Genomic DNA, 24929 nt, shown 5'->3' with positions numbered 1-24929 from the left:
AGTTCAAAATGATCTGTTAGCTTACAAGTATTCCTGTAGAAATTTGTGTTGGATTTCTTGTAAAACCTCTTGATTACTCCTACTTTTTGAAGCATGCTGTTAGAAAATAACTGATGCTTAAGAACATCAACCCTCTGGAGCCTTGGGCTGGCATGGAGGGAGCTGTAGAGGGAGAACAGCTACACACTCGACTGCCATATAGTGTGCTGCATAAAAAGAGAATTCTTTGGTTTTCTGAATACTGTTGTATTTGTGCTTCAAGTTTTTTGTAATAATATTTTATCTTGGAACTACTTTTAATTCATCTGCTATTAACTAGCTTCATTAAAAGCCATGCTTTACATTGCAATAACAACACCTGCAGCATTTTCAGTATTACAGTTGCAAGTTTATGTGTATCTTAAAATTGTCTTTTGCGGAAGAGTTTTTAAGAGGTGCAAATAATTAACAACTGATCAGTAACAGACTTTGCCTTCATTTGTAGTTTTAAGTGTCATTCCCCTATTATCATTCAGTTGCAGGAGGACAGAGTTTACTCCGTGACAGGCAAAGTTGAAATCTTCAGAAATAATCAATTACTCAAGCAAAACCCTCTAAACATGGCCATTGGCATGGTGGGGAGGGACAGACACAGGGCATAGGACATGACAAGATCCTTACAATCAGTGTGCTGTCTCTGGATTCAGGACAGTGGGTGTAATGTCATGCTGCAGCTTGAAATGGGCAGCTGTCCCTCACCACCCATCCTGCCAAAATAGATATGCTGGGGTGGGCTAGAGAGTGCTTTTATGTGGGGGAGTTGTGTGTCTTATGAGATTTTTCTGTTAAATTAATTCCTAGACCTTGTGAGTCAGTCTGGGTTAACACCAGTGCTTGCATAAAGGGAAGAAGCACGATGGGGTCAGGAAAACACCGTTTGTGTTCTGCCCTATTAATTTTGGCAAGTACGTTCATCGCGTTGCGCTGGCCAGGCAGGCTCGGAGACTGGATGTCTGGCAGTGAGTCAGAGGAGCTGTGCTGGCAGACCCAGGACTAGATGCTGCTGTCCCTCAGTCGCCTTGCAGGAATGCTTCTGAAGGGCCGAGGGGTGGCCTTGTCTTCCCATCTCCCCTTAAAACTTGCTCCTTGCTGGTGTACTCAGATAACACGCTTTTTGTGTGATATAAGCAGCTGGTGTTCCACCGGTGAGCTGCTGAGGCAGCACAGCAGTTCTTTGGCTTTAACGAAGTGTTGAAGAACGCTGAATTCATACTAGTAGTGTACTGCAGTGGTCTTGTAAAGATGTTCAGGTGGGAGTTCACAAAACTTTGGAACCTGTTTCCAAGTGAAGGAGTGAAGGATCTGTGAGATGTACTGGTCAGCAAGCAACTGCATGGGCTCACAATGGTCTTGTGGCCCCAAAAGTCCGCAAACCACAGAGCTGAGGTCACTTATTTCCTGAGCTATCTGGACTCCTTTGTGGGTATTTTCAAGTTTTTGAGGGCTGATTTGTTTGGGAGGGGTGTTAAAAGAAGCATACACTTAACTCTTCCCTCCAGTAAGAGCTTCTTTCATGGACTTCATTGAAATGCTAATAACGTTTACCTTTTGTGTTTAAATAACTGTATCAAAATCATCAGTCTTCAGGAAAAAATGGCTGTTTGTTACCGATTTCACTAACTTACTTCATGTTTTATGTTTATTTCAGCTCTTTAGAGAAGTAAGAATAATGAAGATCTTAAATCATCCAAATATAGGTACCTTGTTTTTTTCACGTAATTTCCAATTGGAGAAATTTTAGCTTTTTCATTGTTAAAATCGTCGTGGTATGAGTTTAAAAGATTATTTTGCGTTAGGGTATCTGTAAAATAGCGGTAATAAATACTGTTTCAGAGCTGTGTGTTTACAAAAAAAACCCCAACAAACATTTTGGTCCCTTTGCACAAAACTGTTGCATAGCTAACTGATAATTTTGTTCCTTTTGAGTATAATACTGACTTCTACTGAATTCAGGCTCTCATTAAAAATAAGTACATACACCAAAATCAAGAATGGTCGAGAATTTGTTCGAGATTGTACATTTAAATGATGTAGTGTTGTTATAGGACTGTCAGCAAACTGACTGATAACTGATTTGTCACCATGTATGCCAGTTCAGTGCATAGAAGTGGCTATTGTTGATGCTCAAATATGTGGAAGTTCTGCTTACTTTAGTTGCTTTCCCATGTAGCAGAAGCAAAGTATTGTTTCTTGAGAATATGTTGTTCTGTATGAGTTGACAACATGTTGGGGTTTTTTTCTATCTAGGAATGTTTGACAGAAATAGCTTCTTTAAAGAGTCTGATATTGTCCAGTAGCAAGCAAATAGTTTGGGGTATTTTTCTCTGACAGAATTATCTGTGGGGCTAACATAATATTTGTGCAGCTAGTTAACTGGTAAATAAATGTCTTTCTTTTCTAGTGAAGCTATTTGAAGTCATTGAAACTGAAAAAACTCTCTATTTAATAATGGAATATGCAAGTGGGGGTAAGTACCTCTGCTGTGGTGACACATGTAAGCAAATTGCCAAGTAAGGGAAGTACTTGTTTTCTTTAAAGTTTTGCTTGCTTTTTCAGCATATCTTATCAAAGTAGTGTAAGATATTAAGGAAAATATTTAATATTCTTTGGGACTTCTTTGGTCAATATAAATATAACTTATAAAACCAGCTTCTAAACTTACTACTACTTAGTAACAATTTCTTTGTTTTCACAACTCAAATTTAGTGGGAGTCTTTTTTTTCGGATGTCAGTTGTTCCTGTCCATAACAAATATTGCCCTTCTCAGTTGTTGTATTCAGTTGTATTTGTTGTATTCAGTTCCCTACCTCTGGTGTCCTATTTTGTGTAAGATAATTGGTAAAAACATGTTCAGATGAAACATTTCTGTTTCTTTAACTGTTGCTTTCAAAGCACAAGTACTGCAACTTCTGTTTTTAGATGTTGATGACATCTTACATATCTTAATCACAGACCTTCTACTGTCAAGAATTGTTAGGCTTAGCCTTATGCCATTTTAGGAGGAACTTAAACATTTTTCCTGATTGTAGAGGGGATGGAAAAATGCACATCACGAGGCATCAGATATTTTCACCAAAGGTAAAATTAAGGTATTTGGGCTTAAGTTACTACTTGCTGGCTAAAACCTCATAGCACTCTGTTTGTCAGTGACCCTTTAGCATCAGCGAATCTTAACTAGTTGAGGCTTTTCTTTAGTGTTAGGAGGGATATTGAGACTTTTTTTTCAGGGAAAATCAGCATTGAATTCAGATTCTGACATTGGATTACATGAAGTTTAATGAATTACTAAAAATAAAGCCAGATTCTCTACCTGCCTGTGTTTTCTTCTGGCAGTTCCCTAACTGGTCAGCCAAGATTAGCCTAAACAGGAACAGAGTGGGTATAATACCATTAAAATATTGTCTAGTCCAGGTGTTTGGGGAAGCATCTCTGTGCTGTTTGGTGGTTCTAGACTTAGAAGTGAAGTCCTATTGCCATCTAGTGATTATCTTCTAGGAGGTAGAAAGGCCAGTGGTTCTCTAAAGCAGTGAAGATCTTTCTTGGGATGATAAGGGAGAGATACATACTGTGCTGGTCTAAAAGGCCAAGAGCAGTACCTTTTGATGTGCCAGGCTGTGCAAGACAGGAATGGCTGGTAATCTCAATGGCAGGCTTCAGTTCCCCATATTTTCTCTTTATCAAGGTACAGGTCATCATGATGCACCTGAACTCTGCCTGCAGGATGAGAGAAACTATTGCTACAGCTGCAACACTTCACATAAACTGGGGATAATTCTTTCTCGGTGTGTTTTTCCCTGAATTATGAAGAAGTGTTCAGGTTTGCTGCTTCAAGGTTTTTTAAGAAACAGCTGTGATACACAACTGAGAGTTATCTGAGTTGAGTATTAAATAAAACACCACAGGGAAGTAAGGCTATTTTGTAGGAAATCCTGACATTCCCTCAGATGGCTCAGTTGTTGCTTTTCTTTCTGCATGACTGCAGTTTTTTTATTGCAATTTGGTGGAGTTGCTTCTTGTAAAAAATAAATGTGAAGTTGCTCATCTCTTCCCGTGTGAGGTGGCTGTCTACAAAACAATGTTTTCTTGCTTAGTAGAGAGTATTTAAATATTTGATCCACTTCAAAAATTCTTACGATTTTTGCATATTAGCGAGGAATTTTTAAAACTGCCTATTAGTCTGTGTTTGTAGATCTTATGTACAAGAGTGTTGGCTTTTGGTAATGAAAATCTCCCATGCTTTCACAAAGAGTCAGTGCTTCATGGACCAGTTCTCCTCAGCTAAAGCTCGAACACTGTAGTCTATATTGATGTGCTGAAAAATGACTGCATGGATTAAAGGGGGGAAAAAACAAAACACAGCAGATCTTTAGTAAACTTTAGTCATCCACAACCATACAACAGTGGGTTTGTTCCAGAGTAGTCCTTCTCAGTGTATTTTACAGGTCTGATGTTTGTGTGATGGATTATGTCAGTGTGTCCTGGTATGCTCGTTATTGTGACCTTCCTTGTGAGTATCTCTTCCAAGCCTAGGTTAAAGCTGAGATTTCTGATTTTTTTTAGAACAGTTTTATATGTGAGCACAAATTAAAATTCTAGTGTTGGTATGATGGTATTTACAAATATCGTCAGATGTTCTAATATTTGAAGCTTTTTTTTTCCCCGTGGGTCAAAAGAAACCCTTGTGAGAAAGTCTGTGAAGGAGTACATGTCATCTTTGTTTACAAAACAGAAGTATGCTGCTCAGTTTCTGTCCTAAGTAATTGGAAGGAAATGGTTTCCTTTGTCTATATCCAGTCACTCATTACTTTCTTGTAAAAGAGATGATGGTGTAGTAAATTGCACAGCAGTTGTGCCTTCTTCTCTTAAGCTATCCTGTAATCATAAACTTGAAGTATAATCGTTCCAGTGAAGCTGCTGTGGGGAACTGCTGGAGAGGAATTTCTACATTCTGAAATTGGCATTAATGTATCTCATTATTGAATTGTAGGGGAAGTGTTTGACTATCTGGTTGCACATGGAAGAATGAAGGAAAAGGAGGCTAGAGCTAAATTTAGACAGGTATGTATAACATTCCTATATGTCAGCTTTCCCCCCGCCCCTGTTTTTGCTGAAATGAGTAAAACAGCTGTCCTTCGTGTTTGACTTACAGCAGTGTGCAGCATGCTGGGGACTTGTAGCTCTGAGGGAGAAAAAACTTAGGTGTCAGTAGTACTTTGAAGGAGTTAGTAGTCCGTTAAGTGGTGCTGGTTTCCTTAGTGCTGGGTGCCAGGGTGTCCAGGAGTGCCAGAACACAGAGACTGCTTGATCTGGAAGCGTATTCCATTCCAAAATGCATTTCCTCTAGGTTGATTTTGTATGTCCTTAGCCCAGCAGGTTTGTAGCATTTTGGAAGTTATTCAAATGTAACAGGCTACAAACAGACCAGTTTCAAAACACAGACGGTGCGAGTAACAGGGGTCTGGTCACATCCATCTGCTAACATGAGAAGATGCTGTTGAGTAGTTGTTCTGAAAAGTCATGGAGAAGTAATTTTCTAGGCTTGTTAGTTAAGCTTTCTTTATGATGGATAAACTAGCCCTGCCAAGATGTTGGAATTTCATTGATCTGTAAAAAGCATTTCCATTCCACAGGAAAGCAGTACTGAACATAACCAGATATTTTTGCATAACTACTTAAAATCCACGTTTGCTCTCGTAGCATCTAGAGTTTCATTTGCAGATCTGACAGGTCTGGTACACTTGTTTTCTGCTCGTGTGCAGAATTTGTCTGTTATTTCCATCCCTTTGGTCACTTGGATAACCTAGGTAATAATGTGAAAAGCAGAAAGTATCAAAATTATGCTCCAGCTTAATGACACATAAAAATAATAAGTACAGACAAAAGTGTTATTGAACTCTAGGAGTTCTGAACTGGTGAATTGTGGCAGTGATGTGTCAGCCAGTTTCCCTGTTGGAAGGGGAGGCTCGGATGGCTTCACTTCCTAAGCGTAGCCATACATAGAAGAAATTTGATATGAGACTTCCAGGAAATTAATTAATGACTTTCACAAAAATGCTTTGTAAAGAAAATTTCTACACTTCTCTAACGTGGTTAGTGTGACTGAAAAGAACAAATTAGGAACTAGGAAACTGTGCCACAACTGTTTTGCTCCCTCTGTCTCACATAGTAAGAATTGTGTGAAAGCAATATAAGCAATAAGCTTAAAAGTAGCAATGCAAGTAAAAAAAACCCAAATGTATTAACCCAACATAAGGAGGCAATAGAAGCATTTCTATGAAATCCTTGTTCCTTTGTTTTTTCTCCTCTCCTTAAATCTTGTATTTACCCTTTTTAATCTTTTTGGAGAAAAAAGCCCCACCAAAATCACCACTACCAAACAAACAAAACAACCCAAAAGCAGCTGTAGACTTCATATCCCCAGAAGTAATTTTTGATTACTGGAGTTACAGAGCTTGACAGTAAGGAAAACTTTTCTTCCTCTTTAACAAAGTCTTACATGTCTTTTTAAAGTTGCTTCCTTCCCTTTCACATTCTGGCAGATAGAGAACTTTCCTTTGAGATGGAGGGTTTCTGGTATGTGTTTCTGTGCTGTGTTGGAGTAGATGTTATAGGATGTGGAGCAGTCGTTCCCACTTCAGCCATCTCTTCTAAATCCCAGACTGTTGCCTTTCTCTTTGTAGTGACTTGAAGAGCTTCAGAGTAACATGAGAGGATTGACTGTTCTCTCTGACATGTGAATATTGAAAATTTCTACTGATACAGTTCTCTGCTCTTGGTCCTCAGTTTCTTTTATCAGGAGCTGTGTGGAAAAAGATCTTGCAGTAATTACATTGAAATTGCATGTTTGTTCACCAAATACCTATTTTTTTCTAATAATTTGACTCCCCTTTAAATGAAAACTTACAGAAACAGGTCAAACATGTTTTACAGGTACGCTTAGTGCTTAATTTTATGGGATAATGTAGGTAGTACAGGATATATGTAGCTTCATTTTTCAAAAAGAAATGTGAAGGGAAAGAATTTAAAAGGGAGTTACCTACTGAACTGGGTATTTGTCCCATCAAGAGTTGATTATTTTTTTTTTTGTACTTCAGATACTCAGCTTGATTTTTATTTTTTTTGTTGTGGTGTGGTTTTTTTACTTCAGTAGAATAAATGCTGTTTGTAGAGATATATAGATGCCTTCCCTTGTATGCACTGAAATACACAGAAGTATGTTTCCAGTTTTTTTCTTATAAGTCTCCTGGCACAGGCAGCTGTGCTCTGTCGTCCCTCAGCAGCTGACTTTCTGGCTGCTGAGCTCAAGCAGTTTTAGAGGACCTTGATCTCAAAGATGGGAGGTTCTTGAGAGCTTCAAAAGCCTCAGTTCCTGGGAAAAGAAGAGAGAACCCTAGAAATGAGCTGAGAAGAGAAATTGTAGCACGAGCTGATTATGCTTTGCTAGAGGGAAGAGCATTCGTGTAGGATGAAAGTCAGGTAACTTTGATCAGAGCTTGGCATTTATTAGATGCTGAAACTCAGGCTGAGGGACAGTGTCAAAGGAAACTAGATCTTGCTGGGTTCACGGGTCATAAAACTATTCATTTCACCTTACTGTAGTCCTGGAATAGCTTCGTATCGCTTTTAGCCATTGTTGGAGGAAGAATGCACTCTGCAGACCTTTTATCTGATGCAGTGCAGCTGTTCTCTGTTAGATAGAGACTTATGACATAATAGGCATTTATTTTTTTTGAATTTGTTAACTGGTTTAACAGACGGTGGCTCTTTTCAAACTGAAGAAACAGTTGTGCCCTGGTTTTGAGTTTAGTTCTTACAATAGGTTGTATTATATCTTGTTTTCAGATCAGGTTTCTTCTTTCAGTAGATGTGATTTCTGGACCAAACACTTGTGTTTTGTCTGAAAAGACACTTCCTCTCTAGCAGGCAAAGAGCAGAATTCAGCAATTCTCTGTTCTTTGCTTGTAAAAAAAATATAATTTTTAGTCATTTTGTTAAATATAGTAAGGTTTTTAGCAGGAAAAAGAATGATGTAAAAGACGGTAATCACATTATTCCAGTCGCACTTGACAAGGAACACAGGAGAAATTACAACTCTAAAAATACAGCTATGCTGTATAGTTCTCCATTTCAAACTCCTTCTGTGTAGCCATGTGTGAGAAATTCAAATCCAGAATGTTTTGCATTCTTAATGTTACCTTGTTCTTCCCCCTTACAGGCTTTCAAGCAGTTCTGGTTCAATCTCATCCTTTTTCCAGAAAGGTCTGAATGCAGGGCAGGGGATCTCCTTAAATTCATGTGTATTAATTCCCTCTCTTTTCTGCAGCCAATTAGATTTGGCCTTCTTCAGTCTTCCCACTGTTTTCCTGCAGAAGTAGTTTAGAATTCTTAATGCTGGTAGATGTTAGGACAGATCTTGGAAAATAAAATATCCACAAAATACATCTTGTATGTTCCAGTAAAGAAACAGAATACTCCTGGCACTGTGGAAGGGACCTTGAGAGGTCATTTATCTATCCTTTTGTCATTTAATCCTTAAAAAAGATGGTTTCTCTGCCTAGAGGTAACTTGTTCTAACTTGTTCTTTAAAACCTATGTTTATACAGATTTTTGAAATGCCTCCTAAGAAATGTATTTCAATGCTCCAGTTGTTACCTCTAGCAAAAACCTCAGATGTTTCTTCTCCTCTTCTCACCTGCCAACTGTCAGAAAATTCCTCACACTCAAGTGGGTTGGAAGTGAGGGACTGTCAATGGAAACAGTGATGGAAGGTGGAAGAAAAGAGAGTCAGTCTGATGCAGCCATGCTTTGTGCTGTTTTTCATTCAGTTATGACTGCTGTTCTTCAATTATTAATGTCATACACATTGCCTTATTTCTCTTCCATGTGGCTTGGACTCCCTTCTGCAGTCTCTGTGCCATCCTGTTGCAGTGCAGGGTAGTTCAAAAGCCTCTCCAAAGGAGGCTACTGATTGATCATCTGCTCAACCTTCCACTCTTAGACAGTCACAATGAAAGCAGTTCAGGAGGAAGTGGTATAGTGCTGTGTCTCTGCAGTCCTGAATAAAGCTTGAGGTGTTTGTCATGCTGTCAGCCTTGGGAGCCTCTGCAGAGTGAGCTTGTGACTGGTGCTGAGGTAACAGTAGCAGAGAGGAAAGGAAAGGAAACCAAAAGGATGGTACAAGCTGGGGTGTGGGAGCACTTTGGCAATTTCAGTATCTGTAAAAAGCTGAACTTGGGGTCTGAAAGAGGGAACCAGTACATAAAGAAACAACATAGGGAATGGAAATAGTACTTCAGCTTTTCATAGACTGCTTGGTTTCTAAAGTGGCATTGTGCACACATGTGATGCAGTAATACAGGGCACAAACATCCTATTGGTGGTTATGTTTCAAATACAAAATATACTGGCACATCAGTTCTTTGGCCTACCAAGAACCTTATTTTCATCTACTCTGAATACTGAGGGAGAGAACCTTTGTTCCTTAGCAGTACAGGAGGATCCTTACACTAAGCTGGGTGATGTGATCATGAGTTATTTTTTGTAACAGTAGTGCTATGTCATCTTTCTGTATTGAAAAATCTTCTTAATCTTGTATGGAGGCTGAAGATACATTTTTTTTTTGAACATAGTTATTATTTTTGTGTGCAGTTCCACTTATTTTAAGAAATCATAACATCTGCCTCAATTCTGACCATGTATACACAGCAAATAAAATGCTGTGATTTGTGATGACTGCATTTGTGACAATGTAAGAATAATACTTTATCCAAGTTTTCCATACATGCAGAGTTCTGCAGCAATGCTTATGACTGAAGAAGCAATGTACTATGACACTGCACTGTGTAAATAGCTTATATAGTTTGGTATATAAAGCAGGAAAAACTTAATGATATTCAGAAATTATGCTGGAAGAAGTGATCCCATTACACTTGAGAGACATAGAGAGTTTTTTCCATTGAACTTGCTACTCTTTTGTAATATACAAAATGCAATAAACCATATGCACTTAGACAGCAGATCTCTGTCAGATGTGTGGTTACTTCTCACTGCTTAAGTTTTGACAAACAGGCTGTTTCCCAGTAGTTCTTCCAGTAGCTAAAGCCCACTTCTTACCTTTTTCTCTCTGTGTTGTGGCATGAAAAATCACCTTCGGAGAAGGTCTGGAAAACATCAGTGTAGGGGGAAAGCTTTTATAGCTGTATACAGTATTGGAATGGAAATACTTCAGTAACCTTTCTGAAAGTCATTGCTTCTACTGGTCTATAATTAGCCACACAGGAAAAACAAAATCCTCGTTCAAGTATAGGAGAAAACAAATAGATCAAATAACAAACACCCAAGTTATTTAGCAGCTTTTCCCCAAATATGCTGGCCACTGTAGTAGTTGGTTACACAGCTCTGAGTGAATAAGTGTATGTCAACTTCAGTAGTCAATGTTGAAATCTTTTATTATATGTCGTGTTTCTTTGAGATGACACTTACATAATTTGACTTGTTTTCTATCCAGATAGTATCTGCAGTGCAGTATTGCCATCAAAAGCATATTGTTCATAGAGATCTCAAGGTGAGTAAGAAAAAGTGTGTGCAGTGTATGTGTGTCAGCTTCTGTACCTGTGTGTGTGGTCTTTATTGTGCCAATAAAATGTAGTGTATACTAAGCTTTCTGATTTATTAATTTATTTGTTTGCACGTGTTTAGCAAGTTTTGAGAACTGTTTACAGTTTAGAACCATTTCAAATGAAGAGGATTTATAAGGCTTTTAAATACAGAAATTTAATGGCTGCTGAAAGATAACCTGTCACCCTGTGGTCACATTCAGATCTGATCCAGGTCAGTGTTAGCTCAGAAATCTTTTTTTTTTTTTTTGAAAAAAGTAGTTTGATATAAATATGACAAGTTTTAGTCTCAAACAGAATGAATTACCAGTAGTGATGATGAAACTGAAGTAGGGCTTTTTTGTAGCTTGGCACAAAATGTCATATGTCTTCTTTAAACTGTGCCTTTTTACTTGTTACAAGCTTTGTAACTTAAAAAAAAAACAAAAAACCAAAAAAACCCAAAAACACAAACAAACAAAAAACCAGAAACCAACACCAAAAAAAAAAGAACACTTGAAAAAAGTTTAAAGGTTATGTTTATTACCAAACTATTGCAGGAATGCCACATGCCATAAAGCACAGATAGTGAGACTATATTTTGGTTTCATCTGAATAGACCAAAATATAAGATGCATTTCTGTGGAGAAAACAAATAAATGGTAATAAGTTTTCAGGTAGCATAACAGCTCCTATAGTTTGAAGCCATTTTACAGAGATTTTTAAAATAGGGGATATGCAAATGATAGACTGAAGCATACCTAAACACCTTGCAAGGAAGGGAATGTTAGTAGATATTTCAGCTTCTTGCCTTTTAAGAATAAGAACAAACAATAGCATTCTGAATCAAGTATTTTATTCATCTTACAAAGCATTCTTTCTCTTCCAGGCTGAAAATCTATTGCTAGATGCAGATATGAACATTAAAATAGCTGACTTTGGTTTTAGCAATGAGTTTACAGTCGGAAATAAACTGGACACCTTTTGTGGCAGCCCACCATATGCTGCTCCTGAGCTCTTTCAAGGGAAGAAATATGATGGACCTGAAGTAGATGTTTGGAGTTTAGGTGTTATTCTTTATACTCTTGTGAGTGGATCTCTTCCCTTCGATGGACAGAACTTAAAGGTGCTTTTTTTGTAGAATATGCTGGACATGATTATCTAATAGTTTAAGTGATTTGCTGCTTACAACTTACTGTCTGTTCTTCTGTTACTAAGGAACTTAGAGAAAGAGTGCTAAGGGGGAAATACAGGATTCCTTTCTACATGTCCACAGACTGTGAAAACCTCCTCAAACGTTTCCTGGTGCTAAACCCAACAAAAAGAGGCACTCTAGAGGTAATGGCACAAATAAGGTACATCGGAAAGCTAGACATCCTATTTTGCAAACTGTATTTTTGAGCTGTAGCTTATTGCCTTACTGTTCCAAATAGTGTATTTGGAGTGGGTACAGGAGGTGTGATGGTTGACTAAGGCACATGACTCCCTTTAAAGGCGTTGTTTACTGGGGTTATAAGACACCTGACGCCACAGTTACTTTAAAAATGAACGTGTCGCTTCACTTCCTATGTTGTATATTTCCTGATGATTACCTTGTGGATTCCTGCATTAATGGATGATCCACCAGGACATTTTCCTTGTTCTTCCACATTTTCAAATGCAAACTGGAGGTATTGGCTGCTGTGGTTGCCTTTTCCCTGCCTTTTGTACCATCATGGAGGAGAAAACGAATATCGTTTTGGCCTTCCATGGACCTATTAGACTTGTCAAAGTTGTCACACTGCTCCTGTCTGTGCTACAGGCTTTTGGCTTTCAGCTGTGGGCTAAAATACATCTAACTGGGAAGCAGCTTGGCTTGATGTGTGTCATTGATTCTCCTCACTGGAGCCAAGCAAAACTGAGTAGGTGCTGGGAATGTTCTGGAAAAGAAAAACTAGAAAAGACCTTAGTGTTTGGTAGATGGGGGAGTTATTCTTCCCACAGCTTATTTTCTTTGCTGGTAAGTGTATTGTGCTAACAAAACCTTTTCTTTCATAGCAAATCATGAAGGACAGGTGGATCAATGCAGGGCATGAGGAGGATGAACTTAAACCTTTTGTTGAACCAGAACTAGACATCTCGGACCAGAAAAGAATAGGTAACCAAGTACTTTCCGGAGTCTGATATTGTTTGCCTCATGCAGGAGGGGGTTTTTTCTCCTCCATCACTCTATTTGTTTGCCACTTGGAAAAAGTAACTAGTCTTTTAATACTATTATTTCATCAGGTTTATTTTCTCAAACTGAATAATTTTGTTTTAATTCTTTAAATGTTCCATGCTTTCTCTTGAACACTCAGCCAGCCTGAATGCCAGAGTTTCTGTTACTTAGAGAATGTGTATTTGTTTTTAGATATTATGGTAGGAATGGGATATTCTCAAGAAGAAATTCAAGAATCCCTTAGTAAAATGAAGTATGATGAAATAACAGCTACATACTTACTGCTAGGAAGGAAGTCGTCAGAGGTAAGTACCAGTCTAAAAATCGCAAAGAAACAAATCGAAGGTGTCCTTAGCAAAGTTAGAAGCAAAAATTAAGTCGGTAACTATAGGCATTGCATTCCTGCATAAAAGTCCATTACACTTTAAGTCACATTATTCTAATCATCAGCAGTCCAAATGATGCTGTGTTTGTTCTCACCCTGATCTTGAGTCAGTAAACTCTTGCCTTTAGGCTCCCCAAAACTGCCCTATTTGCTCAGCTGTTACTCCTCTGAAGGATTTTGTTGCAGTTACTGTCCTGTCTAGTCTAGGAACTTAAGTGTGAACATGCCATCTCTCTTAAAGAGAGCCAAGGAGCAGGATGATCAACCTGAAAAAGTTCTTACACTGTAGTTTACCTTTCTATATGATGCTGAGAGGGCTTGGCACCAGTAAGTTGCTCTTGGTTCCTCTGTTGGAGGAGTTGGTGTGTATCCTCTTTTTGTGTTAAAATCTTGGAGAACTCTGAGGAAAGAGTACTGAAAATGCAGATGGATTTTCTTTATCTGGTATCCTTTGAGGAGCTGGAAATTTCGCTGAGTTTTACCTGACAGTTGCATAACAACTTAAGAGAAGGTGGAGCCTCAAAGTAACTATCTGTGCCCCCTGAGTTTTCCATGTAGCAGGGCCATCCTCCCTGTTCCTGCTCCCATAATGTGATAGATGTTTTTATTTGTTTCGTTTGAACTCCTTGTTTCAATATTCTCATTTTTATTGTAGTTGGATGCAAGTGATTCAAGCTCCAGCAGCAATCTTTCACTTGCCAAAGTTAGGCCAAGTAGTGATCTTAATAATAGCACTGGACAATCTCCTCATCACAAAGTTCAGAGAAGCATATCTTCTACCCAGAAGCAGCGGCGGTACAGTGATCATGGTGAGCATTTCTCATTTTCAGTGTAGCAGAATATAGTGACTTCCAGCTCTGCTGGGTTTCTGGATTTGTCTCCATCCCCCAAGTGTAAGGAGGATGACTACAGTGTAGTTCACAGCGTGGTGGTTAAATATTTCACTAAATAACTAATTTTTTTTTAACTGGTTTTGTTATATAGCCTTCAGAAGCAGCTTCTAGAGGAATGCTGAATACACCAACTTAATTCCCTTATTCTGCCTTGTGTTGTCCCTTACATTCCTGACCGTGCTGGGAAAGTCTTGTTACACAAATTGAAGAGAATGTTGCAACCCCCTTTTTCATGAAAAGCACAGCACTCCTCCCCCATGCTCTTGTATGTCTGTTCAGCTTTTGTTTTCTTTTGACACTAGTAGGTCAGCTTGTGTCTAAAACTTGAAGAAATGTCAGTTTGCCAATATTTCTTGTTTCCTGTTTCCTGAGGGTAGTGTCACTTGATTGTCCTGCAGGAATTAAATTTGTTAAGAACAATGACTCAGACAAACTTACAGTTCTTCTGCTTAATGAGAGTGTAATATAGTAGAATAGGGTTTTCTAAATATCTTAAACATCTCCCTGCTCAGATACTTAACTCATAAAAGGAGTCTCAGTTTAGGTCTGTTTTGAAATACCTTGAGTGCATTCAGAGGTTGCTTTCCTTGGGGAGTCTTCTGAGATGACAGTTACTGTGGGTTTTGATGCTTTTAAAGCAAGTTTTAGTTGTATATTACATATATTTAAATATGTATTTATATGTATTTTTTATGTCTGTGTATATACATACACTTTTTGATTAACTCTTATTAAAACCTTAACTACAAAGTTGATGTAACTTGATGTATCCTCTTCAGAGGTGTAATTGAGGTGTCAGAAAACACAATCCTGACAGCCCCACAGGCTTTTCCCCATGTCCAGGAATCTATTAAAGCAAGAGGGAGCTTGGGACTATTGAAGGGGCTGCCTCATTCCATTCTCAAGTGTGCTGGAGCAGTTTTCTGTTCCTGGCACAGCCGAGGAGGCTGGTGGGGAACTGCTGCCACTTCTGGGACATTCTGAGAGCACAGTTCAACAGCCATTAGTGGTGGTCCAGGGTGATGTCACCAGGTACCTGTCTCAGGAGCCCTGTTTTATCAGAAATTGGCTTGAACAGCATGTACCAGCTTTGTGCTAATGAAGGATAGTCGGGTTTGAATGAGTCAGTTACTTGTTAAGTGTCTTTAAGATGACTCTAAAGGGTTTTTCCTAGAAAGCCAAACCATGAAATTCGTAATTCTGTCATGAAATTCATAATTCTTTCATGGAAATCAAGTAGTATCTTATCTGGAAAGGTTTTTATTTTTCACTATTTTACTGTCTCCTGAAATACATTTATTTCAGTAATTTAAATAATTACCTTCTTGCAACTCTGATTCCCAGTGTTAACTATGTTGATTCTCATGTGTGAATACATTTCCACTGCGGTGAAAAATACTGGAGTTCTGAGGAGAAAAATCCTTTTCCTGTTTCTTTTGTTTGTTTTTTAAGCTGGACCATCCATCCCCTCAGTAGTGGCATATCCCAAAAGAAGCCAGACTAGTACTACAGACAGTGACCTCAAAGAGGAAGGAATTCAGTCAAGAAAATCCAGCAGTAGTGCAGTTGCAGGAAGAGGAATTGCACCAGCTAGTCCAATGCTTGGAAATGCCAGCAATCCCAATAAAGCTGATATTCCTGAACGTAAGAAAAGTTCGGCTGTTCCTAGTGTAAGTAGAAACGTTTATTTATCAAAACCATGCATTTTTTGAGGGGTAAAAAACCTGTGATTTATCAGTGGTGCAGATCTTACTTTCCATTCACCAAGAGTAAACATAGGTATCTCATACTGTTGCATTTTTGCCCCCCTGCAGTTAGTCAGCTACTCAAGCTACCTCATAGTAGTCTTGAAGTAGTCAATATTCATAATTAGCACTAGTAACTCTTAGTGACAGACATCATTTGGGTATTGAAAAGATAAGTAGTTACATTACTCCTGATATCACCAGCTACTCTTCTGTGGCCTCTCTACAGAAGAGTGAAATCTTCTGTACAGAGAAGATTTTCTTACCCTGTTTTATAGTTTCAGGTGTATAAGGAGCCACCTAATCTTTGTATCCAAGGAAGTCATAGTTATGTATATTAAGATTATCAAAGAAATGTAGTTCTAAAAACTGTTCAAAGGTGCATTTCAGCCTGTATTCAAAAACAGTGTGCTTGGGTTTCGTCCTTGTGGGCTTCCCCTGCCTGCCTCTGAACCACAAGAAGAAAAACACACTAAGGTGCAAAACTAATGAATGTACATGGTCGAACAGTAGGCAGAGTGCCAAAAGAAAGAAGATCCTTTGTTCAGCTTGGCTTTAGATTGTGTACTTTGTGGTCCCTCCATCTGAGGCAAGGTTGGAAATCTGTTTTCACATAATAGAACTTGAGTCTTGTAACATTTAATTTCTAAAAATTTAGGATTTTGTACTGAAAAACTTCCTTCTTTTCAGAAGAAAAGCTTCCCAGTCCTTTATTCAGGTTTTGGTGATTTTTTTTTTTTAAACTTATCCCACAAAGCTCTCATGTTTGGTCATAATACTCAGCACCAATACTTAGAACAGATGAGAGCAGAACCTCCTGAGCTCACAGCTTTTTGACAGTCTGAAGCAAAAGAAATAAAATAAGACTTGTTTCACTTTATTGGCTCTGTATTGTCAGTTGGCTCAGTGGCTAACAGTGACTTGGCTCGAGACTTTCAGCCCAAGAGATTCTTTGGAAAAACACATCTACTGTAGCAGCTGTTATTCATAAATGTGAAAAAGAACTTGGGATTTTGGGGGACCCTTTTCTGATTGTTGTGGTCCCCTGCACTTTTCCTTCATTCTTGATCAGTCCAGAAACCATTCAGATTTGTTTTTTTCTTACATGATAGTTCTTAGTTACTGAATCTCAAAATTGTGGTATAATCAAATCACTTTTGTCCTACCACTTCGTGTTATGTGGTACCTTTTTCAGAAGCTTTGTGTCCTGGTTATGACTTATTTTACATTCAGTATCTTTTCATCTGCTATTCTATGATACTCCCAAATCCTGGAGATTTATTCCAGTAGTCTTATTCCAAATTTCTTAACTACTCTGCCTGAAATAATTTTTGAGCTCATAACCATAGGATACTTCTCTGGCTTGATGTGCAACTGATCCAACTGATCTTTTACAAGCAGTGATACAAAATGGTGAACATGGAATGAGACTTATGATGTCACTTAATAATTAGTGTTTAAAATTGTCTCTGTTTATAGCTCTTCATGTCAGACAGTGCAAACTCTTTTTTTTTTTTTCCCTGATGAAGATGAGTCTTTGGCTTTCTGCTGTGAGGGGTGAAGGGAGGCACTGACTTTTTACACAGTTCCTGCAACTGATTAGGAAGTTTTACTTCTTACAGCACTGGCATGCATCTAGAAGGAAAAAAAGGTTATTGGAGTTACCATATTGTCCTGAAGTTGAAAAAAGTTTGAGGTGAAGAGAGTTTGTATTCTTACTGAGCACTGAAGTCCTAAAATCTGCAATATGGTGAAAAAACATTGAAAAGACACAAAAATACTTTATAAAAACAATTATTACTTCAAGAGAACAGCAGAAGCAGCAGAACCAGTCCTTGCTGGAGACCCTTAGTCAGTTTTGTGCTTCTCTTGTTAAATAACAAAGCTTATAAGTATTCACTTAAGGTTAAGAACTGTGCTTGTAGAACAGATAGTTAAGTCTGGGGTTGAAGTAAGGGGCTCCAAGCTGTACTTCTGAAGTTGACAGAGCATTTAAACTCTCATAAACTAAGTAGTTCTGCAAGCTGAACAAGTGCACACCAAAAATCTTCAAGCTTATTGGGCAAATACGAAATTAGAAACAAAAACCTGCTACAAAGGTTGCATAATTAGCAGCAAGTAGTAACTCCTTGTTTAAATAACTCCTTGTTTATTACTCACAGCTTTGGATTTTTCCTCAGTGTTGTAATATGGCTACCACAGAACCCTTAGTACAGGTTTAAGAAAACTGGAAGAGGAGAATAGGTGGTACATTTGGAAAATGATTTAGGACCAAATACGATACTGATGCTCTTAAGTAAATGGAGTGGTTCACTGTTGTAAGTCAGAAGCTGATTTTTTTTGAAAGTTTTTCATCAGTCCTCGCCTTGGTGTCTCTTAATGGGAAAACAGCCTGCCTAAGCAGTGCACACAAGACTCTCTCTAGGAAAAGAGGAGGACTCTGTACCACAAACTCATCCTTGTGCTGTGATTGGGCCTTGTGCTTATGCTCACAAGTCTCAACATGTGCTTTTGCAGTGTCAGCACCTCCCGCAAAGAAGGCAGACAGTGCCACGAGGATGAACTTAGGCAGCTAACCCTGACCCTAGGGGTTGTCATTCCATCAGGGAGCAGGGTGCTGTTGATACCAGTTTCCTGTGCTGTGCAGCTGTGCCATTTAGTCATGTCCAGAGATTAGCAGTCTGAAGATTGGCTGAACAAAAAAAGTCGCAGCTGAAGAGCTTCCTTGATGAATCGTGAAAGGTCATATGCTAAAAACTGTAAAGGCCCCGATACCAAGACTGTTCTTGCTAAAACTGAAATTCGAAACCTAGAAAGGCTTCCATCTCCCAACCTCTGAAATCTGAGCCAAACAGGAAAAAAATGTATACTGATCCTTCCATCTTCGCCTTTTAGAATGAGCAGAAGTTCGTCCTTACAAGTCCTCCAATTTCAAATATGAAAACCAAACCTTGTCCACTCACAGACCTGAAAAAGCATAGTCTTTAAGGTTTGGTCCAGCACAGAGATTACTGTCTTGTCTTTCCAGATGTGCAACATCACAGTGCATTGTAATGTTATGTGGTGTCAAGGGAAACAAATACTTAATGTTCAAAGGGAGCTAGTGGAAAGAAGGAAGCCACCCTTTATTGTGTGTATCTCCCACCAGAAAACCACTGTTGGATATTCCAGGTGCTCAATTCTCTGATATGTTAAGGAACACAAAACAAAATGATCTGCAAATCCTAATATGCAATACTTCACTGTACTATTGGTTTGCAAGGCCTCCACTAAGTATCTTGCACAGCATGAGCTCCCAAGATCATATAAACAAAACTTCACCTTAGGTGCACAGCTTTCATTGCTACCAAGTTTAGTAAAGAGAGGGGAGTTTGCAAAGTGACAAATGTCAGAGGGAAGCAGAAGAATCAGTGGTGGTTTTTAAAAAATTAATAAACATATATGAAGACAAGGGAATAGACAAGGAATAAAGTACAAGGAAAGGGCCAGGAGGACTTATGATGCTTGGCACATGCCTTTCCCTAAGGAACATCCAGTGAAGAATACTTGAGAACCCTTCAGATAGCTACATCCATCTTATGATTTAATTAATAGTTCTACTAAAGTACTGTTGATATTCTTTGTACTTTTTAAAACCAGGAGGCTGCACACTTCTCTGTTGCATTTTAATTTGTACATTTACATAAAAAGATGTATAACAAACAGGTCAGCAGTCTCTTAGACAAGATGGCTTCATTGTTAAATCTGCAGCTCAGAGATTCTGTTGCTTGAGACTCCTTGGATAGCGAATATTTTGCCTTAAGGCACTAGAGGAACTTATGCTGGTTATTGAGAATACTCCACTTTAACAGTTTTGTTTCAGGTTCGGAAACAAAAAAGGTTTGGCTACTCCCCTTTTGTGCTTGAACTAGTTTTTCCTTTCTTTTTTTTTCAATCCTTCTTCCCATGACTCTCTCCTGTGACCATTTATGCGAAACCTTTTCTTAATGCTATTTTTAAAATCCGCTGAATTTCCCTTGTCTGTCAATAGCATAATTCTTCAATGAACTCCAAAAGGTTAGTTGAGCATGAAGTCCCCTGCCTGACTCTTGGTGGCCATCCTTACTCAACATGTGCTTATCCAGGTGCTGACCAGTCATTCCCTTAAGCTGGCCTCCTCCAAGACTTTCCCCAGCAGTGATGTTTAAAGTTAATAGCCTATTTTGCTTTCTGCTTTGCCCCGTGATCCTTTTCTTTAAGGAAAACTTTAAAAGGTTTTTTTCCACTTTCCAACCATATGCAGTTTCCTCTGTTTTGTTCTTGGGGTGGGGAGAAAAAAATACAAGGCTTGCCAGCTTTTACTTCCTCTACAACCCGGGGGTGCATGTTTGTCTGGACCACCATGCTTTTCCTACAGTAATTGCATCTAACTCTTTATAATTCTGTTATCTGTGAATTGCCTATAGCTTCTCAGTCGTTCCTGGAAAATTGACCGCCAACTTGGGCATATCTCCACCCTCTTTCTCTGTAAAGACAGAGGCAAAGTAATTCTATTTCTTTTCTCCCCTCTTAAGTAAGGTCTGTAGTTTAAGTTCCCCTGGTTCTCTTGTCCTCAGTGTATTATGCTTGTATTTAAATGTATATTTTTAAAAATGTCTTACTGAAATTCTCTGCAACTTGTCTCTTATTCTTCCCTGTTTTTAAAACTTGTCCAGTGTTTTATAGTATCTTAATAATTAAAAGTCCTTGTTTACCTTCCCACTGAATTTTACCACATTTGTTTGTTAAGTCTTTGCTTTTCCTATCTTGTTTAAGGGTTATGATTTTAACTTAATGGAAAATTCTGCAAGCTACAAGCGGTAAAGTATTTCAAAAATAGGCTATAAAGATACAGGCTATCCAGATGTAGATGAATGCTGTATATGTTGAGAATTTGTAATTCAAAACATTGGTACTTAAAAACCTTAAGCAGTATTAATTTTGAGCCATCAATATGAAATATAAGAACAACTTGTTTTGAGTTATTTTTTCTGATTGCATTATTCCTTAAAAATAGTAGATGGTGTTTGTATATTAATTTATTTAGTCATTGTCAGTTTTATAACTGTATAGAACTAGCATTAAGTAAAAACAGCCTTTGATTATATGTAGACTTAACCCCAGAATTTTGTAGGGAATAACAAGCCTGTGTTTTTTAATTGTAGAATAATACTGCCCCTGGAGCAATGACACGGCGCAACACATATGTTTGTAGTGAAAGAACCACTGCTGATAGGCATTCAGTGATACAAAATGGCAAGGAGAACAGGTATATGAAATGTCTTCCTCTGGTGTATGTCCCTTGTCTTCACATTTCCAAAAAAATTGTAATGCTCATTTAGAAATCAGTAATATTCTAATGTAATTCTTAATGAAAGGTGAGTACAGATCTTTGGTTATGGAGCACCTGTAAGTATGTTGGGGTTTGGGATTTTTTCCTATACTTGATTTGTATACTCTTTTTAATTAGAATGTAAGAGGAAATTTCTATTTTCTGGTTAAATACATGAAATATTTGTAACAGCCTTCATCTTAAACCTTTTGTGAACTCTGGTGGCCAAACAACATAGGCTTGCAGAATAAGCTTGTTTAGTGTCAGACCACAAAGTCCTTCTCTCTTGAGCCATTCTTTTTTTACATTTCACTCTAAACTGTGTTTCATTAGGATTATTGTGAATACCATTTTTGCTATAAAGTCTCAGAGGGAAGGTACATGTTTTCTGAGCAAAGATGAAACAGTGATAGGCAATTTCTCTTGGACCAATAGCATTACTTACTCGTACTCTGATGGTCTAATTGCTTCCCAGTATTTACAGAACTCATCTTGAGGAGGGAAGCAACTATCTCTGTATTCTGAGTGAAAACATTAGAGAAATAATGAGTTTCTTCATATTTTCCTGAATGAAAGCCTGATTAGAGCACGCAATGGAATTGGAGTTAACCACTTCATGTGTTGGCACCATAGTCACATCTCGTGCCATCCTGTGAAGACTAAGAAGAGCTGTCAGAAATAATATAATAGTGAATGTAGATATTAGGTATAGGGTGACAGTTGGGAAGGATACCACCAAATTTCCTGGCTGGCAGAGGTATTTTAAGTTCTAGCCCTTCTTCTCAGGATTTTGCTGTCGTCAAATGCTGGTAACAGTTAAGTAGTTGACCATTGCCAGGAGAGTGTCCGGATAGCTGATACTTAATAAAAATGCTTAAGCTTGGAGGAATGTGTATCCCTCTCCTACTCTTCCCAATTTTCTCCACCCCTTCCTAATTTTATGATATTTTGCAAAGAGTGGAAGGAAAATACCTATTTTCTAGCTTGTGTTGAAGTTGAAAGATCAGCCGTTTTCTGCACAAAATTTTTCCCCCTCCTTTTGGCAGTTTATAAGGAAGAGTGGCGAAGTTGTGATGTTGAGTGGAAAGTCTGTCTGTCCCCTGTTTGATTCCTGGAGCCTAGGGATAAAGAACATGATTTTGACCCTGTCTCTTCCTCCTAGCTTTCTGCAAACGGAAAGTGATTAAGAAAAAAGTCAAGTATAAGTTTGAAGACTGCCAAAAGTCTAGTTGGCCAGCTGGGCCTGCAATCTACTGTCTTGTGAAGTGCAGCACAGCTATTTGGTACTGTCTCTTAGTGTGTCTGTCCCAACCTTCATTGGTTACTCCTTGTTAATGTTACCAAGTTTGCTTAGATTAAAGTTCACTGTCCTTTCTTTGGTTTGATATGATAATAGCTTTTTTTCTTTCCAAATGCTCTTTGAAAAATGAATCTTTCTGTCCAAAAGAGTTTTGATCAATTTTATTACCTGATTTCTTGGTTTAATATAATTTTTGTTCATCCTTAAACTAATATCTTTGCAATATCTTGTCCACAATTTCTTTATTACATTTTTTAAAGTTACTAGGTACTGTTTACTAGGAATGCTTGAGATTCAGATGTTCCCCTAATTAAGGAGTAACTTCATACTCATAAGGAGCTGTCTTTTGAATTTTTTTCCCCAACTTTGAGTTTCTCAGCAAACTGATGTCTTTCTGGTCTGTCACAGGTGGACATTAATCTCAAAGTTAACACTGAGTAGCCCTTGGCAATTATATCAGTAGTATTTTATATCCATAATTGGTTATCCTCGTGTAACTTGCCTTTTATTGTCAATATATTTAAAGATCATTTGCTTTTCCTACAAACTAGCCTTATTTGGGTCATTTGAAATGTCTGAGAACTTATACATATATGTATTTTTATATATTCATTGTCAGGTAAAAAATAATTTATAGCTTTTATCATGTATGTTTGATTACTACATTCATGACTCTTCATAAAGGGTTAAAAAGAGAAAAGGTAATGGTAATGCATTGCTAATTGTATTACAGTTGGAGACTTGTCATTGTCTGAAATGCTTTAGTACTAAACTGCATGTTCATTTTGGCACAGTTTCAGAATTACTGTGATTTGGCACAGAATTCACAACTTATGTCTGAATATATTTTGTAGCTGTAACTGGGTAAAGCATTGACTGGTCACATGAAATGCGGAGGCCTTTAATGCAGGCTAAATCAACATGGCTATTGATGGGACTGGCTCTTCAGAATGAACCTCTAATGTTATTGTACTCTCAGCTTGGCAGAAACTAACTTTAGAAACTTGTTCTTTTTTTCTTTTGTGAAGCAAGATCTGAAGTAGAACCTGGCCTTTGTAAAAATCCAAGGTTTCGTTAAAAATAATTTCTGTGCTTTTGAAATGTCTATTGGTGGCAAATGTTGCAGGCAGGAGTAATTCCTATGAATGATTTCTTACAGATTGGATTTTAGATTTTCCATAACCAGATACTGACTGTGACCCAGTCAAAACTTGGAGACTTACCCTAAAAGGCAAGATACACACGCCTAAAGTCTCTATTTTTTCTATAGAGAAAGTGTTAAAATGTTGCTTGTTCTGTTTTTATTTTGCACATTGAATTCTGAGAAGGCACTATTTCTGAAAGTATGGAAACTCTGAAGAATCAATAGTCAGCTGGTACATTTGATGTTGGAGAAAGTAGTCTTGAAGACACCATGCCAGACTGGGAGAAGCAACGAGTTTTTAAGTCTCACATCTCTCCTTTAACACATTGTGTGGCTGACACAGTCATTCTGCTGGAGATGATTCTTTTGGCTTTCCTCCAAAGCCTGAGCATTAATTAACGCACTTGGGGACTCATGAAACACTCTTCATAATGATAGGCAATTGCTTTAAATCATTTGTAACACAAATGATTTACAACAGCTTCAGATTTTTAATAAGCCTTGGCACTAATTGGTGATTGTTAGCTTACTGTTCCTGTGTTCCCAGGCCAGTAATCCAAGGAAGCTGATTTCTAGAAAAACATCAGAGGAAAAGATATAAATGTTTTAATATGTGCTCTGGTCCCTTATTGATACCTTTAGATGTCACATCTTTGGAGGCAGGTGCCTAAATAAAACTTGGGTCTAATGTGTTGTAAAACTAGAATCTTTCTTTTCTATCTTTTGCAGCAAATAGAGAGGAAAGGAGTTAGGAGTTCTTGAGAGGCTAATGACCAATTATTTGGGGATTACTTGACTTCAGTGTATTAGTTTTGAGACAAATGTTCGTTTTCTTACCATTTCTTAATACCCTGAGGTAATTTAAATGCTGGGCTGTGTCGAAGGCTTCATTGTAAGCAGTGCTTGTAGTTGGTATCCTGATGGATTTAGCATTGCAAAAAGATGCATGCGTGACTCACATGAAGTTTTCTAGATCCTGAGAAGTTAGAAACAAACCAAAACCAAGTATATTTTGCTAACCATCGTAGTCAGCCGTTCAGAAGTCTGAGCTGTGTGGTGTTTTGTACTAGTGCTTTGGGAGCTAAGCCTGAGAAGTGGGTCAGCTGACACTTGTAGCTGGACTAGCATTTGCCTCTGCAAAGTCTGCCATACCACAGTTAGATAAGGGGACTCGAGTTTCAGTGCGTGTAACCATGAAGTAACTTGGAAGTGAACATGCAGTGTCATGAAACTGTCACTGACAATTACTGATTTCTTAACCTTGAGCAATATTTCTGAATT

General features: G+C 38.1%; 1 protein-coding gene across 13 annotated transcripts in view; it reads left to right on the top strand.

Moving 5' to 3' along the window:
• The window catches only part of MARK3 (microtubule affinity regulating kinase 3), a 62560-nt gene that overhangs the window by 24250 nt on the left and 13381 nt on the right, over nt 1–24929 (top strand). For all 13 annotated transcript variants that reach the window (XM_027735550.2, XM_027735559.2, XM_027735557.2 and 10 more), the window contains 11 exons: nt 1688–1736; nt 2441–2506; nt 5027–5097; nt 10547–10603; nt 11524–11760; nt 11853–11972; nt 12672–12771; nt 13024–13136; nt 13872–14025; nt 15562–15779; nt 21038–21141. In XM_027735550.2, the coding sequence (XP_027591351.1) occupies nt 1688–1736; nt 2441–2506; nt 5027–5097; nt 10547–10603; nt 11524–11760; nt 11853–11972; nt 12672–12771; nt 13024–13136; nt 13872–14025; nt 15562–15779; nt 21038–21141 (1289 nt within the window). The remainder of the gene's footprint in view (nt 1–1687; nt 1737–2440; nt 2507–5026; nt 5098–10546; nt 10604–11523; nt 11761–11852; nt 11973–12671; nt 12772–13023; nt 13137–13871; nt 14026–15561; nt 15780–21037; nt 21142–24929) is intronic.

Source organism: Pipra filicauda, unplaced genomic scaffold (assembly GCF_003945595.2).
Source record: "Pipra filicauda isolate LSUMZ 115617 unplaced genomic scaffold, ASM394559v2 scaffold212_size3012638_pilon, whole genome shotgun sequence".
NCBI classification, from domain to species: Eukaryota; Metazoa; Chordata; class Aves; order Passeriformes; family Pipridae; genus Pipra; species Pipra filicauda.
The sequence above is the reverse complement of the archived record's forward strand: the minus strand, read 5'-3'. Positions and strand labels throughout refer to the sequence as shown.